General features: G+C 37.4%; 1 protein-coding gene across 1 annotated transcript in view; it reads right to left on the reverse strand.

Annotated features, from left to right (window-relative positions):
- Positions 1-1,190: 1,190 nt before the first annotated feature.
- The window catches only part of Fur2 (furin-like protease 2), a 147,831-nt gene continuing 133,867 nt past the window's right edge, over positions 1,191-15,154 (reverse strand). Inside the window, exon 16 of the mRNA XM_067136712.2 lies at positions 1,191-3,874. Within this exon, the coding sequence (XP_066992813.1) occupies positions 3,713-3,874 (162 nt within the window). The 3' untranslated portion in view covers positions 1,191-3,712. The remainder of the gene's footprint in view (positions 3,875-15,154) is intronic.

Here is a 15,154-nt window from a genome sequence, read left to right on the forward strand (position 1 = left end):
TAAATATTAAATCTATTTGCAGATGGACTGTCTAAAGATATGGAGATTGCCCTCATCCTTTTGGGTTTTCTTTCTGTTTCTTCTGGTAGCTAGTGTAGCTAATACAAAGGGTGTTCAATTACGACCGAGACTAATACTGTAAGAACTTTATTACAAAAACAATCAATCAGATCACATTTTTTCCCTCCAATATAATCATCATTGAGAGATGCACTTGTTTCATTTTGTCATCCCCTTTTGGAAGACGTCCTCTAATCCATTTTTTGAAAGGCACTTCAAAATTGCCCCTAAACCCTTCATTGTGTCATTTTTGGAGTCAAACAGTCATCCTTTAAGGTCCTTTTTGGAAACAAAACGAAGTCACACGGGCCAAGATCAGGACCATCCGGGGTGGGGGTGGGGTGGAGAGGGAGGGGGTGACAGACCGTAAAGATGCCTTTCTTGACCAAGGTCATAACAGCTGTTGCCACAAGGGAATCCAGTAAGCACACACTCGTGAAATGTTCAAATGGTCCTTTAAAATGGTGTGAACACTTCTCATCGATATGTTCAGCATTTTGGCGAGTTCCCCAGTTATCGTATGAGAGTCCTCTGTCACAAGTACAGCCACAGTGTTAACAGTGATCCCAGTAAGGATGGAGGTGGGTGGTTCCCTCCCCTCCTAACAGCTCACAACTCTCCCTTCCATCACTGAAAGCCTTCTGCCAATGGAAACAAGCAGTATGAGACACAGTAGACTCACCATAAGCTCTACAAAGATCTTGAAGTATTTTGAAGCAGTCTTCTTCAGCAGAACGCAATGCTGCTCTTGACTTTTTACCATTGTAAAACTAGAGGCATGGTAAGCTATGACCACATTCAAGATGCTACTGACAGAGTGGTCGATTTCTGACTGGTGCAGTGCCTGGTGACAGTCAAGGGTACTTAATAGTATATGAATCAGCCACTAGATGACAGTCAGTGCTATTGCCTGTTCAAGACTTTTGGACATTAGTTTGTCTTTATTGAACACCCTTCGTATTTACAGAAGGACACTTAGTACCACATTCTTCATAATCTTAGTGGTGATCATCATCACGTAACTTCAGGACAGGAAGGGAAAGTTGATACAAGAATGTACTTAGCTGACAGTTTGCAGGGTTTGCTGTTCTAAGATATCTCCCCCCAGTCACTGATTAATAAAATACCTCTTTCATTTTTTAACAGTAGTTCTTTAATACAATGTTATTCTACCAGAAATGCAATACAAAACAGTAACAAAAATCATTTTAAACTTACGATTTACTCACAAACTTATCTCTATCAACCAAGAGTCACTGTCTTTCTCTCCATTATGTATTCTCTGCAAACTTCCAGATGAATACATCCAACTGTATAACCTCCCCATATAGCATTAGCAAACCCAATTCTTTTTCTCAACATTTACTATATACAATAAATGTAACCCCAAACCATATGGAGATATGTTACAATAGTTCATACCATACAAATATTTTTTTGTTTATTTTTTGTTTTATTTTTACACACACTGCTTTAGACTCACAAAGCAACAAACTGGTACTGTACCAAATTCTTCACACCAACCAGTATTATGTTCCATGTAGCTATGCTGACACTGACATCTTGACGAGAGAGAGAGAGAGAGAAAATTGCTTTATAAATTTAAATAAAAGGAATCCACAAGCCAGAGGACAGAATTTAATATTTAAGGACTGAACTTTCTGTGTGTTTCAATCTGTGATGTTCAATCAAATTTGAAAAATATGTCTTTAAATATATAATATGATTAACTTCTTTTTATAAATTCTTATATCTGACATCTCCTAATTTCATTCTTTAAATATATATTTTGTACTTGCTTGTTCTCTCTGAAATATAGTAACTATTAACTATGTATTAATATATTCAATATAATAAAACACAAGCAGATTTATAATTCCAAATGTTGATGCTTTGTAATGAATAAATAAACAAATAAACAAAAAACGTTTAGCAAGATGGATCTATTTGATGCCAATATTTGGATTTTCTAAAAATTTTCCATTATTCACATCACATAACCAAGATTAATGACAATAATATTAACTACTTAACTTAAATTACAATTAAATTATGGGCAAACTCATTGTTTCATAAATATACATATTATGGTGACAAAGTTCCTATGTTTTGTTTTCAAAACAGGACAATATTACACAATAAATTTACAACTCATTCAACCCACAGTTCAACACTAACAATCTTCAGGTATACTGCACAGCTAGCAGCAAGAGACGTGGCTTAAAAGATTGACACAATTTAATGTAGTTATCAAGTAAATAAAATTAGCAATACCAGATAGAATTTTTGTGTGTGATGTTATTACAGAATGATTAGAGATTGAGACAGACCTACACATTTTAGCAAATGGACTGACCTCTGGCAAACACACAACTTTCGTTCAAAAGATCAAGATTCACTCTGGTAAAGAAATATTTCTAAAGATGGCTGCAAATCTCTTGCCATATAATCTACTCTCACAGATAAATGCACTAAAATAGATTATTCACATCTCCAGCTGTAGCAAATATACTGCAGTCTTCCCATTTTAAATGTGTGTCTAAAAAAATGCATAAAAGGCTAAATATATAAATGTATTCTAAACTAAATGGACAAAAATATAACTCATTACTTTAAAAAAATACCTAAGGAAGAAAATATTATACTACCGGTACTTAAAATATATATGAATATCAAATTAAGATTAATATAAGTAAACTGATGAGAGTTTTCTTTTTCCAAGAGAAAGCATGATCTGAAGCAAGAAGCATTTTTAAAAGAAAATAACCCCATCTCATTCCTTATGGAGATGAAAGATGTGCACTCACAGTCATTCAATTAAAAAATAAAAAACAAATAAGAGGAACAGCCATAGATTTTTACAAGTTAAGTAGAAGGAATTAAAGAGGGTGACCTGTCTGCATTTTACTTTCCATATGGGCATTATCAAATCTGCCCTACATGAACCAGCATACTGACAACTAGAGTCCATACAGGCACTTATTAAGAGTTCTAGTTTTCTGAATGGTGCCTTGGTCTTGTGAAAACTAACACCCTGCCACAAGATCTGGAGAACAAACAACATCTCTCTTCCATGTTTGGTAGCACCAAATCTTGTATTAAACCTTATTTTATATATCCCAGTCTTAATGAACTGTAAGCACAACCAGAGTATTATTCAAACTTCAATATCTTTGCTTTTATTTTCCCAAAAAATGTTTTACAATCCAAGGAGTATCAGGAATTGGACTTGTACATAGATATCCCCCACCTACAATTTAGGGAGGGATATATTTCGGCAAATGATTTATAGTCAGAGTGTGTCACTGATGAAATGAATTGGGAGTCATTTGAGAGCATACACACCCAATGGCCATGGCAAATGACTTGTAAAAGTATTTGAGCACATTTTTATGAAACATCATTCATCCAGGCAATCATATTACATTTATTAGCAGTATAAAATGTCATAAAGGATTCTGTGTGTGCAATTTTATATTAATTTCATTTACAAGATATATTTAATCATTTCCATTAAAAGTGTATGCCTGTCAGACCCCTTTCTTATATCAACAATTCACATCTTTTGTATCTGTCCATTTCTGAATTTTTTTTTTTTTTTTTTTTTTCTGATCTGTGGGCATTTATTAATAGTAGATAGTATTTCCTTTTCCTACGTCTTGGTAAATAATTGTCTTTCATCATCTTCATCATCTTCGGTGTATTCTCCTTCTTCAGGTGATATAACAACTTCATTTCTACCCACATCAATTTTTGGAAGCTTTTCGTATCCTTCTCCTCTTCTCCATGGTTTGTTCCAAGATTTTGATTTAACCTGAAAAAAAGAAGTTTTATCATTTGTAGTACAGTTGCATTACACAATGAAATTACATGAAAAATATACTGAATACAGAAGTGCTTATATGATTTATATAGTTGTGAATATTGCTTAAAATAAATTTTATGTACAGAAACTGATGGCTTCAGAGCAGGTTGTATTTAATGATATACCTCAAATAAATGCTATGAAGATATTATCTTAATGTGAAAATAATCCATCTTATCACAGAAAGAACCACTGTCTCATTAAAAGGATTATTAAAACTTTTATAAAGAATATACAAGGAAGTGGATAAAGTATCCATAATGTTGAATAATTAATCTAACAACTTTGAATTTATATTATACTTCTCACAACAATTGTCAATAGAAATCACATTACATATTATGGTTTGGCTCCCATTCTTTTTCTTCTTATGCAGCCCAATTCTCTACCATTTTTCATCCACCACCATGTTCCAATCCAGGTTATATTGTGTTCACATTATTCTTAAACCAAGTCCATTCACAGGAATGTCTTTTCTTTAATTTATAATTGCATAAATAATAATAATAATAATAATAATAATAATAATAATAATAATAATAATAATAATAATAATAATAATAATAATAATAATAATAATAATAATGTTACTGGTTTTACATCCCACTAACTACTTCTAAAGTATTTAGAGAGGACAAATTGTTACAGCATTCATTCTTCATTTATCCATGTAATATGACCAAACCATCTTTTGTCTATTTATCTCTCAACATTTGCACCTTTAGTTCTTCCCTAAGTCTCATTCTAACTCTCTTTACAATGATAACCAATCTGACAATGGGGGAACATCGTCATTCCAACCTTCTTGCATGTTGAGAGGAAAATTAGGAGGTACATCACCTTACTGCAAAATGATGAAATCCAATCCTGTATCTGAGGAAAGAGTCTATTCTGAAGCAAATCAAGATACAGGTCCTGTAACAGGTTTTCTTTTTCGGGAAAAACAACTGCTTATTAATTAGTCATTTGGACAATAAACAGAAAAAATATTAACTTTTGGGAAATCCCTTTCATTCTTGTAACTCTGCACACAACTTTTGATGCCCTCATGACATCATCTTAACTTTGTAATAAACAATCCAGGTATTATTATTATTATTATTATTATTATTATTATTATTATTATTAATTTTTTATTTTTTTTATTTTTTTTATTAACAATCCAGATGACAGCATACTTCTCTGCTTTATCCAGTATCAATTTCCATTCTGTTTTGCACACTTGCATGTTGACACAGTACAGCTTCTATTACTTTTATGATTACTTTTACTTTTGCTTTGGAGGGGCACTATTATAAGCCTTTTCCAAATCGATGGTGGTCATCACTATATTCTTTCCATGCTTTTCCATATTTCATCAAGGAATGAAAATTAACTCTATTGCTGATCTACATTCTTTAGTATTTTTTTCCATTGCTTTGGCAACATGTGGTATAAGTGTCATTCCCCTACAATTATAATTACATACCTTTATATCTTCTTTATTGAATATAGTCATTATTACCCCCTTTGGACAATCTTCTGAGACCTGTCTCTCTATCTATTTCCTGTACAATTTTGTCTCTTCCCATGGATTTCCTCCACGTTCGTCTTCCTTAATCGCCAGTAAACAGGAAGTTGAAAATGACATGTAAGCAGCCTAAATGGCATCAGATCAAATGTGCACACACGGCAGCTGAGGATATATGATGATGATGATGATGATGATGATGATGACGACGATAACAAAGATTATTATTGTAAGTTCCTTTTCTGCCACAGCAATGGCTTTTTATAATTCATCTAATTTTTTGTGTATCATTTTATCTGGTTTTCTTGCCATCCAGAGCTTACTCAGACATGTTTGAACATTCATCAGTTCTTCACAATATGCTTTTCCAATCAGTCAAAAAGTTTTAGTATCTTTATGTTTGACTCCATGGTTGAATGGTAGCCATGCTGGCCTTTGGTCTAAGGGGTCCCGGGCTCGATTCCTGGCCGGGTCGGGGATTTTAACTTTCATTGGTTATTTCTGATGGCTTGGGGGCTGGGTGTGTGTGTGCCATCTTCAGTATTAAAATTCATCATAGGTAGCGCCCCATTCTCACGGATGCTTATGTCACCTGTAAGGTTTCAATTCTAAAGATATGTATCAGGCAGTCTGGCTCCATGGCTAAATGGTTAGCATGTTGGCCTTTGGTCACAGGGGTCCTGGGTTCGATTCCCGGCACGGTCGGGAAATTTAACCTTATTTGGTTAATTTCGATGGCACTAGGGCTGGGTGTATGTGTCGTCTTCATCATAATTTCATCCTCATCACGACACGCAGGTCACCTACGAACATCAAATCAAAAGACCTGCACCTGGCGTGCCAATCTTGTCCTCGGACACTCCCGGCACTAAAAGCCATACACCATTTCATTTTTTGTACAAGGCATCTTCAGAGGCCACACACCATTTTTTTAAAAAAAGGTCCTTTACCTCCTCAATCATACCTAGTAAATTTTTTACTATTTTCCACCCTGAATCATACTGTATATTCTCTGTAATAAACTGGTTCCTCTGAAAAAGTCAATTAGTACATCCCTTTCTTAATTCTTACTGTGATACCCATAGGCACAAATTCCCCCCCCCCCCCTTCTTCCTCGTGCATTCATACCGGTACTTCCCATTAACATTATTTTCTTATTTTGTATATACTGTATTTCTCCACTTATTAATTTCCACCTTGTGATGTATATACTTGAAACGAATCCATTGTTCCTTTCTTAATGTGAACTGTCAGTACAATAATATTATTTTTTTTTTTTTTTTTTTTTTGCTAGGGGCTTTACGTCGCACCGACACAGATAGGTCTTATGGCGACGATGGGATAGGAAAGGCCTAGGAGTTGGAAGGAAGCGGCCGTGGCCTTAATTAAGGTACAGCCCCAGCATTTGCCTGGTGTGAAAATGGGAAACCACGGAAAACCATTTTCAGGGCTGCCGATAGTGGGATTCGAACCTACTATCTCCCGGATGCAAGCTCACAGCCGCGCGCCTCTACACGCAAGGCCAACTCGCCCGGTAATAATATTATTATTTACATAACATTACCTTATTTTTTCTATGGATTCCTGTATATACTTTCCCAAGATTACATACTTACCCCATTTTTAACTTCCTTCATCTAATACAAAACAGTCTTTATCAGCTTCCACTTTAAGTATAGCTATGTCCTTCTCTTTCACAGAGTCAACCCCATCTTTGGTCTTGTTTGTTGATTTAAGGAAGTACAATAAATTAATTACTCAGTCGGTACTCTCCATATGAATTTATTTGACTAGCATTCATATATGTCTTGCTATGGCTTCTTCACTGACTTATAGTTTCTTTTGGTCTGTATATTCATAATTACACTTCTTATCATCCTTAATGGTAGATATATTGGGTTAAAGTCAGGTATCAACAGATAATAGCTGTAGTTGTTTAAGTGCCGCCAGTATCCAGTATTCGGGAGATAGTGGGTTCGAACCCCATTGTCGGCAGCCCTGAAGATGGTTTTCCGTGGTTTCCCATTTTCACACCAAGCAAATGCTGGGGTTGTACCTTAATTAAGGCCACGGACGCTTCCTTCCCACTCCTAGCCCTTTCCTGTCCCATCATCGCCATAAGACCTGTCTGTATCAGTGCCACAACAAAAAAACCAACCAAAGAAACAAACAAACATTTTAAAGGCAACTGAATAAAATTAAGATAAATTACCATACTGTTAGTTATTTGGTTTGTTGTTCCTCTGAATGCGGTATGATTCTCATTATTAGAAGGTGGATTCATATGCGCTTGAAACCTGCAAAATATGCATGCACATAGGCACTCACCAACTGGGATATATGCACAAAAAAATCCACTATTAAAATTATCTTTAGCTATGTACTATTATTAATGGGTTACATGTTTAAATAAATATGTAAATTCTTAAGAGTTTTCTTAATTTGTACTAAATTGTGGTCCAATAAAATGAATACAGAATTATATACTTGGCAGGTTTGATCCTGGCTTAGTCCAGTGGTATTTTAAGTGCTCAAATGTGTCAGCCTTATGTGTGTAGTTTTACTGGCACGTAAAAGAACTCCTGCTGGACAAAATTCCGGCACCTCGGCTTCTCCGAAAACCGTAAAAGTAATTTGTGGGACGTAAAACCAATAACATTATTATATATATATAATTCGCTGGGGCCATCAAGGACCACGTTAAGTCTTGTTGCATTTGACACTGAACTTGGCCTTCTTTAGAGCCCAAATTTCCCTCATTCTTTGTGAGTGGGCCTGCTTACGCTCCTCTGTCCAAGGGGCACCGTGTCTTCTCTTCGGTTGCTTGTCTCGGTTTAGCCCGTTCGTCAATATTTTCTTGCGGAAGAGATCTCTGTTAAGGGCATCTTCAGCTGAGATATGTAGCATTTGCAGGTCTTCTTTGGTATTTCTAAACCAGGGAGTTGTGATTTTGGGGTTTGAATCAAAAAATTGAAAGATTTCTTTAGTTAACTTTCTTCCGTCCATTCTTTTCAGATGACCGTAAAATCGTGCCCGTCTTTTTCTGATTGTGTCGGTAATTTTCTCTATTTTGCTGTAGACTTCCTTGTTGGATCTCTTTTGATGGATTCCATTTCTGTACTTTGATCCCAAGATTCCTCTCACAATTTTGCGTTCTCTTTTCTCCAGTTCTTCAAGGAGTCCTTTGTTGGCATTTAGAGACAGGGTTTCGGCTGCATATAGAACTACTGGCTTCAAAACTGTTTCATAGTGATGTATCTTTGTGTTTTGCGAAAGGCATTTTTTGTTGTAGATTGTGCGGGATGTTTGGTAGGCTATTTCCAGTTTGTGTACTCGCTCCTGAAGTGCTTCTTTGTCCAGTCCATTTTTCATGATGATCTCACCCAGGTATTTGAATTTGTCTACACGGGTGATGTCCCCGTATTTTGTATGGAGTTTTGGTGGAGCCTCTTTGATGTTAGTCATTACTTCTGTTTTCTCAAACGATATCTGCAAACCAGTTTGTTCGGCAATTTCCTTTAAAATTTCAATTTGAGCTCTAGCGGTTTCTATGTCGTTTGAGAAAACAGCAATATCATCGGCAAATGCTAAGCAGTCTGTTGCGATCCCCTTGGATTTGGTTCCTATTCTCAATGGACTGTAGTTGGTTTCCTGTAATTTCACCCGCCAGGTTCTGATGATCTTTTCAAGAACACAGTTGAAGAGTATCGAGGATAGCCCATCACCTTGTAGGACTCCTGTTTTGATGTCAAAGGAATGCGAGAGACATCCGTGGAACTTCACCTTGGATTTTGTATTGGCCAGGGTGGCTCTAATTAATGCCAGCAGTTTCAAATCAACTCCAAATTCATTTAAGATGTTTAGCACGACTTCCCGGTCAAAGGAGTCGTACGCTTTCTTAAAGTCCACAAAGACAGACACATACTGCTTGGACCTTAGTGTACAATATCTGATGATCGTTTTGAGATTTTGAATCTGTTCAGCTGTTGAGCGACCTTTTCTGAACCCTCCTTGGTATTCACCTATTTGATGTTCTACTTGTGCTTCCAAACGCTCCAGGATGGCAAGTGACAGAATTTTGTAAGTCACGGGTAGCAAAGATATTCCTCTGTAGTTGTTGATGTTCTTCATGCTGCCTTTTTTGTGTAATGGATGGATCAAAGCTATTTTCCAATCTTCGGGTAGGGTCTCCTTGTTCCAAATTTCTTCTATTTGCTTTTGCAAGATATCAAGTGATTCCTCTGGGGCATATTTCCATAGTTCTGCTACTACTGAGTCTTCTCCCGGTGCTTTGTTATTTTTGAGACGGGCAATGTGGCGCTTGATTTCATCTCTGTCGGGTGGTCTGGAATATGGGTACCTGAGTAAGGGTTCCTTGGTCTCAATGGCACTTTGCAGTTTAGAGCAATTAAGTAAATTCTTGAAGTAATCTGCCAGAATGCTGCAATTTTCTTCATTTGACGTCGCCAGTGTGCCGTCCTTTCGCTCAAAGCATAGAGATGGTGGTTTATAGCCAGCGAGTTTGCGTTTGAAGGCTCTGTAGTACTCTCTGCTTTCATTCTTCCTAAAGTTTTCTTCTATCGTTTCAATGAGAGATTTTTCGTATTTACGTTTTTCAGTTCTGAACACCCTAGCTGTTTGGGCACGTTGGGTTTTGTAGGTTTCCCAATCATTTTCTGATTTCGTAGAGTAGTACTGTTTCCACGCATTGAGTCTTTCTTTGAGGACTGATTCGCAGGTACTATTCCACCAGGCATGCTTTTTGCTTCTCTTGATTTCTGCAACGTCTTTGGCGTCCTCAACAAGGAGACTTTTGGCGTTGTTAAAGTCACAGTCATTTGGTCTAGCCTTCTCCTGGAACTCCTCGACCCTTTGCCGAAGTTTATCATTGTCGAAGCGTGTGATCTGTTTGGTTGTCTTCCTTGTGTTTGCGGGAATTGGTTTGAATTTGATAAGATACATATAATGATCTGAGGCCACATCTCAGGGTTGTTTCTCCTTGAGATTGCAACATGATCAATTTGGAACTCTCCGAGAGCTTGGATGGGAGAACGCCAAGTCATTTGCTTTCTGGGTAGATGGCGAAAGTGGGTCGACATGACCTGCAGGTTGTGATTTTCGCAAATGGACACCAGTCTTTTGCCATTGGGATTGGTTCTTTTGTGAGCAGGGTAATTTCCTATAACTTTCTTGTACTTCTGTTCACGACCTAGTTGGGCATTGAAGTCACTCAAAAGAAGCTTGACATGGTGTTTGGGGATTTTGTTTAATTTTTCATCCAGTAGGTCCCTGAAATTATCAACTTCATCTGGATCAGACTTGTTCTTATCGTTTGTAGGAGCATGTGCGTTAACTAGGGCGCAGGTTTTGTTCGCGCATTTAATTGTGAATATAGACAATCTGTCATTCACAGGTTCGAAATTTGCAACCGATTTAAGGATCTTGGTTCTAACAGCAAACGTGGTTCCAAGCATCACAGCTCCATTGAGGATTCCTCTTTCCGCTTTGCTCTTGAAAAATCACTAGCCTTCGGATTCAAAAATCTCTTCATCTGGGTACCTTGTTTCCTGTAGGGCCAATATGGATATCTGATTTTTGTGAAGAGCTTTGGTGGGGGTTTTCAGCTTGCCAGTTTGTGTAAGTGAATTTATGTTGAAAGTTGCTAGAAAGGTTTTAGATTTTGGCCTGAGTTTTTGACTCTTCGGGGTACACCGAGACGCTCCGACTCGTCTCTTGCATGATGTCGAGTCTCCCCCAGAATCCGAATGAGACTCTTGTGCCGTGGCGTTCACGATGAGGGATTTATCCGAAGATTTAGCCCCTGGGGTATGTTTCTTGAAATGTTGTGCCATCATGCTTTTTGATTTGACTTTGCTTTGGACGGGTACCCATCCTTTTACAACTAGGGTTGTTAGCCCTAGAGGTTGCCTCAAGATGTTTTCTGGCTTCTGGTCATTTACCAGTCTTTGCCGTAACCCTGGCAAGGGACCAGTTTTTTTTTCATGGTGGTATTTTATTTCCCTACTACCCTCTGACTCCGCTGGCGGCAGAGCCAGCGAGCTTCCCCAATTCCAATGGGACATGCCCGATTGAGGTAACCAGTAAATCCCCACACGGGATAACATTATTATTATTATTATTATTATTATTATTACATTCCACAAACTACTTTTCTGGTTTTTAGAGACACCGAGGTGCCAGAATTTTATCCTGAGGAATTTGTTTACATGCCAATACCAACACAAGGCTGATGTATTTGATCACCTTCAAATACTACTGGACTGAGTCAAGATCAAACCTTCCAAGTTGCACTTAGAAGGCCAGCGCTTTACCGTCTGAGTTACTCAGCCCAGCTTGAGAACAGATATTGCAGGGTGGATTTCATAGTTATTTCTTAGGAGTTCAGTTTCTCTCACTCTATAATGATGACTCCATTGGCACAAAATATGAAGATATAACTCACTGTATCAGCGACACATTAGCATGGAATTTCATAGTTTCTTGTGAATACATACATACATACATACATACATACATACATACATACATACATACATACATACATACATACATACATACTATTTTGAGACCAGTGACCTTGACGTTTGGCCTCTTAAAACCATCATCATCTTCACCATCATTACACATCCTATAACACTATACACTGTTGTGCTTTTTGACAACCTCTACTTCCTCCTCCATCCCCTGTACACAGTTACTGCTGCACCCCTATCTGGTTCCTTGTCTTCTACAGTCGTTCTCCTGCTTCTAGTACCCTCTGCAGCTAAATATGTGGGTCTCATTACACAGACACTCTTTAACCATTCACATTACATGACTCCATGCACGGTTTGGGGTACAGAGCTGTGAGCATGCATTTGAGAGATGGTGGGTTCGAATCTTGTCATCTCCAAAGATCGTTTTCCATAGTTTCCCATTTTCACATCTGGCAAATACTGGATCTTCAAATATGATATCTGAAGGGTGTATTATGAGTAACGGCTGGATTTAGCCTATTTGAGTGTTTTATTCCTTCATTGCAGATCATACACTGCTAATATATGTGGTTCAGGTTATTTGCAACCAAAGAAGGCTTTTATAGTGCAATATCTGTTCACAACTGGGCTGAGTAACTCAGACGGTAAAGTGCTGGCCTTCTAAGTGCAACTTGGAAGGTTCAATCCTGAGACTCAGTCTAGTAGTATTTAAAGGTGCTCAAATATGTCAGCCTCGTGTCTGTAGTTTTACTGGCATATAAAAGAACTCCTGCTGGACTAAATTCTGGCACTTCGGCTTTTCCGAAAACCATAAAAGTAGTTAGTGGGACGTAAAACCAATAACATTATTATTATTATTATTATTATTATTATTATTATTATTATTATTATTATTATTATTATTATTACATTCCACTAACTACTTTTCTCGTTTTTGGAGACACCGAGGTGCCAGAATTTTATCCCGCAGGAATTTGTTTACATGCCAATACCAACACAAGGCTGATGAATTCGATCACCTTCAAATACCACTGGACTAAGTCAGGATCGAACCTTCCAAGTTGCACTTAGAAGGCCAGCGCTTTACCATCTGAGTTACTCAGCCCAGCTTGAAAAGAGATATTGCAGGATTGATTTCATAGTTATTTCTTAGGAGTCCAGTTTCTCTCACTCTATAATGATGGCTCCATTGGCACAAAATATAACACAAGATATAACTCGCTGTATCAGTGACACATTATGCTCATTAGCATGGAATTCCATAGTTTCTTGTTTATACATACATACATACATACATACATACACACACACATATACATACATACATACATACATACATACATACATACATACATACATACATACATACATACATACATACATACTGAACCCATGACCTTTGTGCCCTAAGAACATTATGCATAATGTAACAATTAAACTAAAAGTTGGATTCTTGATAGCATGGATTTGACACGTGACGAGGGGGTGATTACCTTCGGTCCCACGCTCTGGGGTACGTGACGTCAGCCACACGTGTCAACGGCGGAAGAATCTCAAGTCATTTTTGTGAACTATTTCAAAGCGCGTGTACATGGCGACCCAAGCCAAGTCAAAAAAATATAGTGCCTATCAAAGGGGGTCAATCATCTCACAAATCGAACTCGTAAAAGTTTTAAATGTCCATGAACACTACCGCCAGAAATGTAGCAAGCATGTAGTCACTTTCAAAACTCTTCAAATTACAGTTTAGGTAAGTCAGAAAATTTATAGAAATTTTCTTGGCGGCAAAGGGAGATATCCGAAGAGAGGGGGTAACTGCTATAAATACGAAGGGACGCCATGACGAATTCTCCTTCTCCGGCATTTGTGATACAAAGCGGACGAAAAATTATTGAGCTGCTCTGCGAAATCAAACAACGAAAGTAGACTGAGTTCAACTGCAGATTTCAGCCAGTGTGGCTAGGTCTTGAGTCCATGAGGGGATAGTTTTCTTGAGTGAAATAATTGTACCAGATAGGACGGTCAAAGTACTGAGTAAATTCTAATGTGATTAAGTAATTCGTGTGCGGAAACAATTATAGTCCATCGTGTGCGCTCAACAAACAAGTGAAGGGTATTTTCTTTTTTTTATGCTTTATTCCAGGAAACCTGAAGAAAATAATAATAAACTGTGAAGCCATGAATGTAAAAATGGCTAAATAAAGTGCCAGGGTCGTAGGTGAGCCCTATGACGAACACTGGCGTGACGACATGAGGTAGGTGACTTTCCATCTTACTACCTCTTATATCTTGTCTCGTGATCTCTAAAAGTGTATTTGAATGGGGATATACGACGCAGTGGTCACCCTACTAAGTTTTGTAAATGTGAGAGTACGACTAAAAGAGTCATTTGTTTTATTTTCCACTTGGATAAAATTTTGAAGTCTTGCGAGTGCCGTATAATGTTGTAAAAAGTTATTGAATAGGGTTCCGAAGTGATATCACGTCCAATGTAGATCGTCATCCGTGTGAGTGTACTGCCTATATTTTGTGATGTCAAATTAAGATGTTCATTCGACGTAAAATTTTTCTGTCTGCAATTTGACGTTAATAATAATAATCCATGGTTACTCATTTTCAATCAAGTGGAAGCGCGCTGTCGGGTAAGAACTTAGGGTGATGAATTTGGTCACGGAGAGAAACGTTTTTCTAAGCTCATTTTAAACTGTGTCTGACTGACAATAAAAAGATCTAGTAGTATGTTTCAGTCATTTTGTTCATAAAAATCAAGTTATTAAATACGATCTCGTTTATGCAAAGTTATTCATGAGAAATGCATTGTGCGATATTAGACGTCGGGATTTCTAGTAAGGATTTTATTCCAGTTCTTTGTCGATGATAATTGTGGAGCTGGGAAACAGAGGTTAGTTTGTTGATATGAGATTTGGAAATCAGGTTGGACCTGTCATTGAAGCCGGGACACGGAAGCCCGAGGAATGTTTTATATGAGTTGAGATGAGATGTGCGAATCAGGTTAGAGTCCTGTCATTTGAAGCCGGGACATGATAGCCCGAGGAATATTTTATAATGTTGAGAAGGGAAAGAAATTCATAGAAATCCATAGCGGTAATAATTGGCGACGCGTATAATTAGTGTGGGCATCTTGAAGCATAACCTGTGCATTTTGTTGGTTAGAATATCGTATTTGTTTAATTATGTCGGCAGAGTTTAAAGGGAGCATTT

The sequence above is a fragment of the Anabrus simplex genome, chromosome 1 (genome assembly GCF_040414725.1).
Source record: "Anabrus simplex isolate iqAnaSimp1 chromosome 1, ASM4041472v1, whole genome shotgun sequence".
Taxonomy (NCBI): domain Eukaryota; kingdom Metazoa; phylum Arthropoda; class Insecta; order Orthoptera; family Tettigoniidae; genus Anabrus; species Anabrus simplex.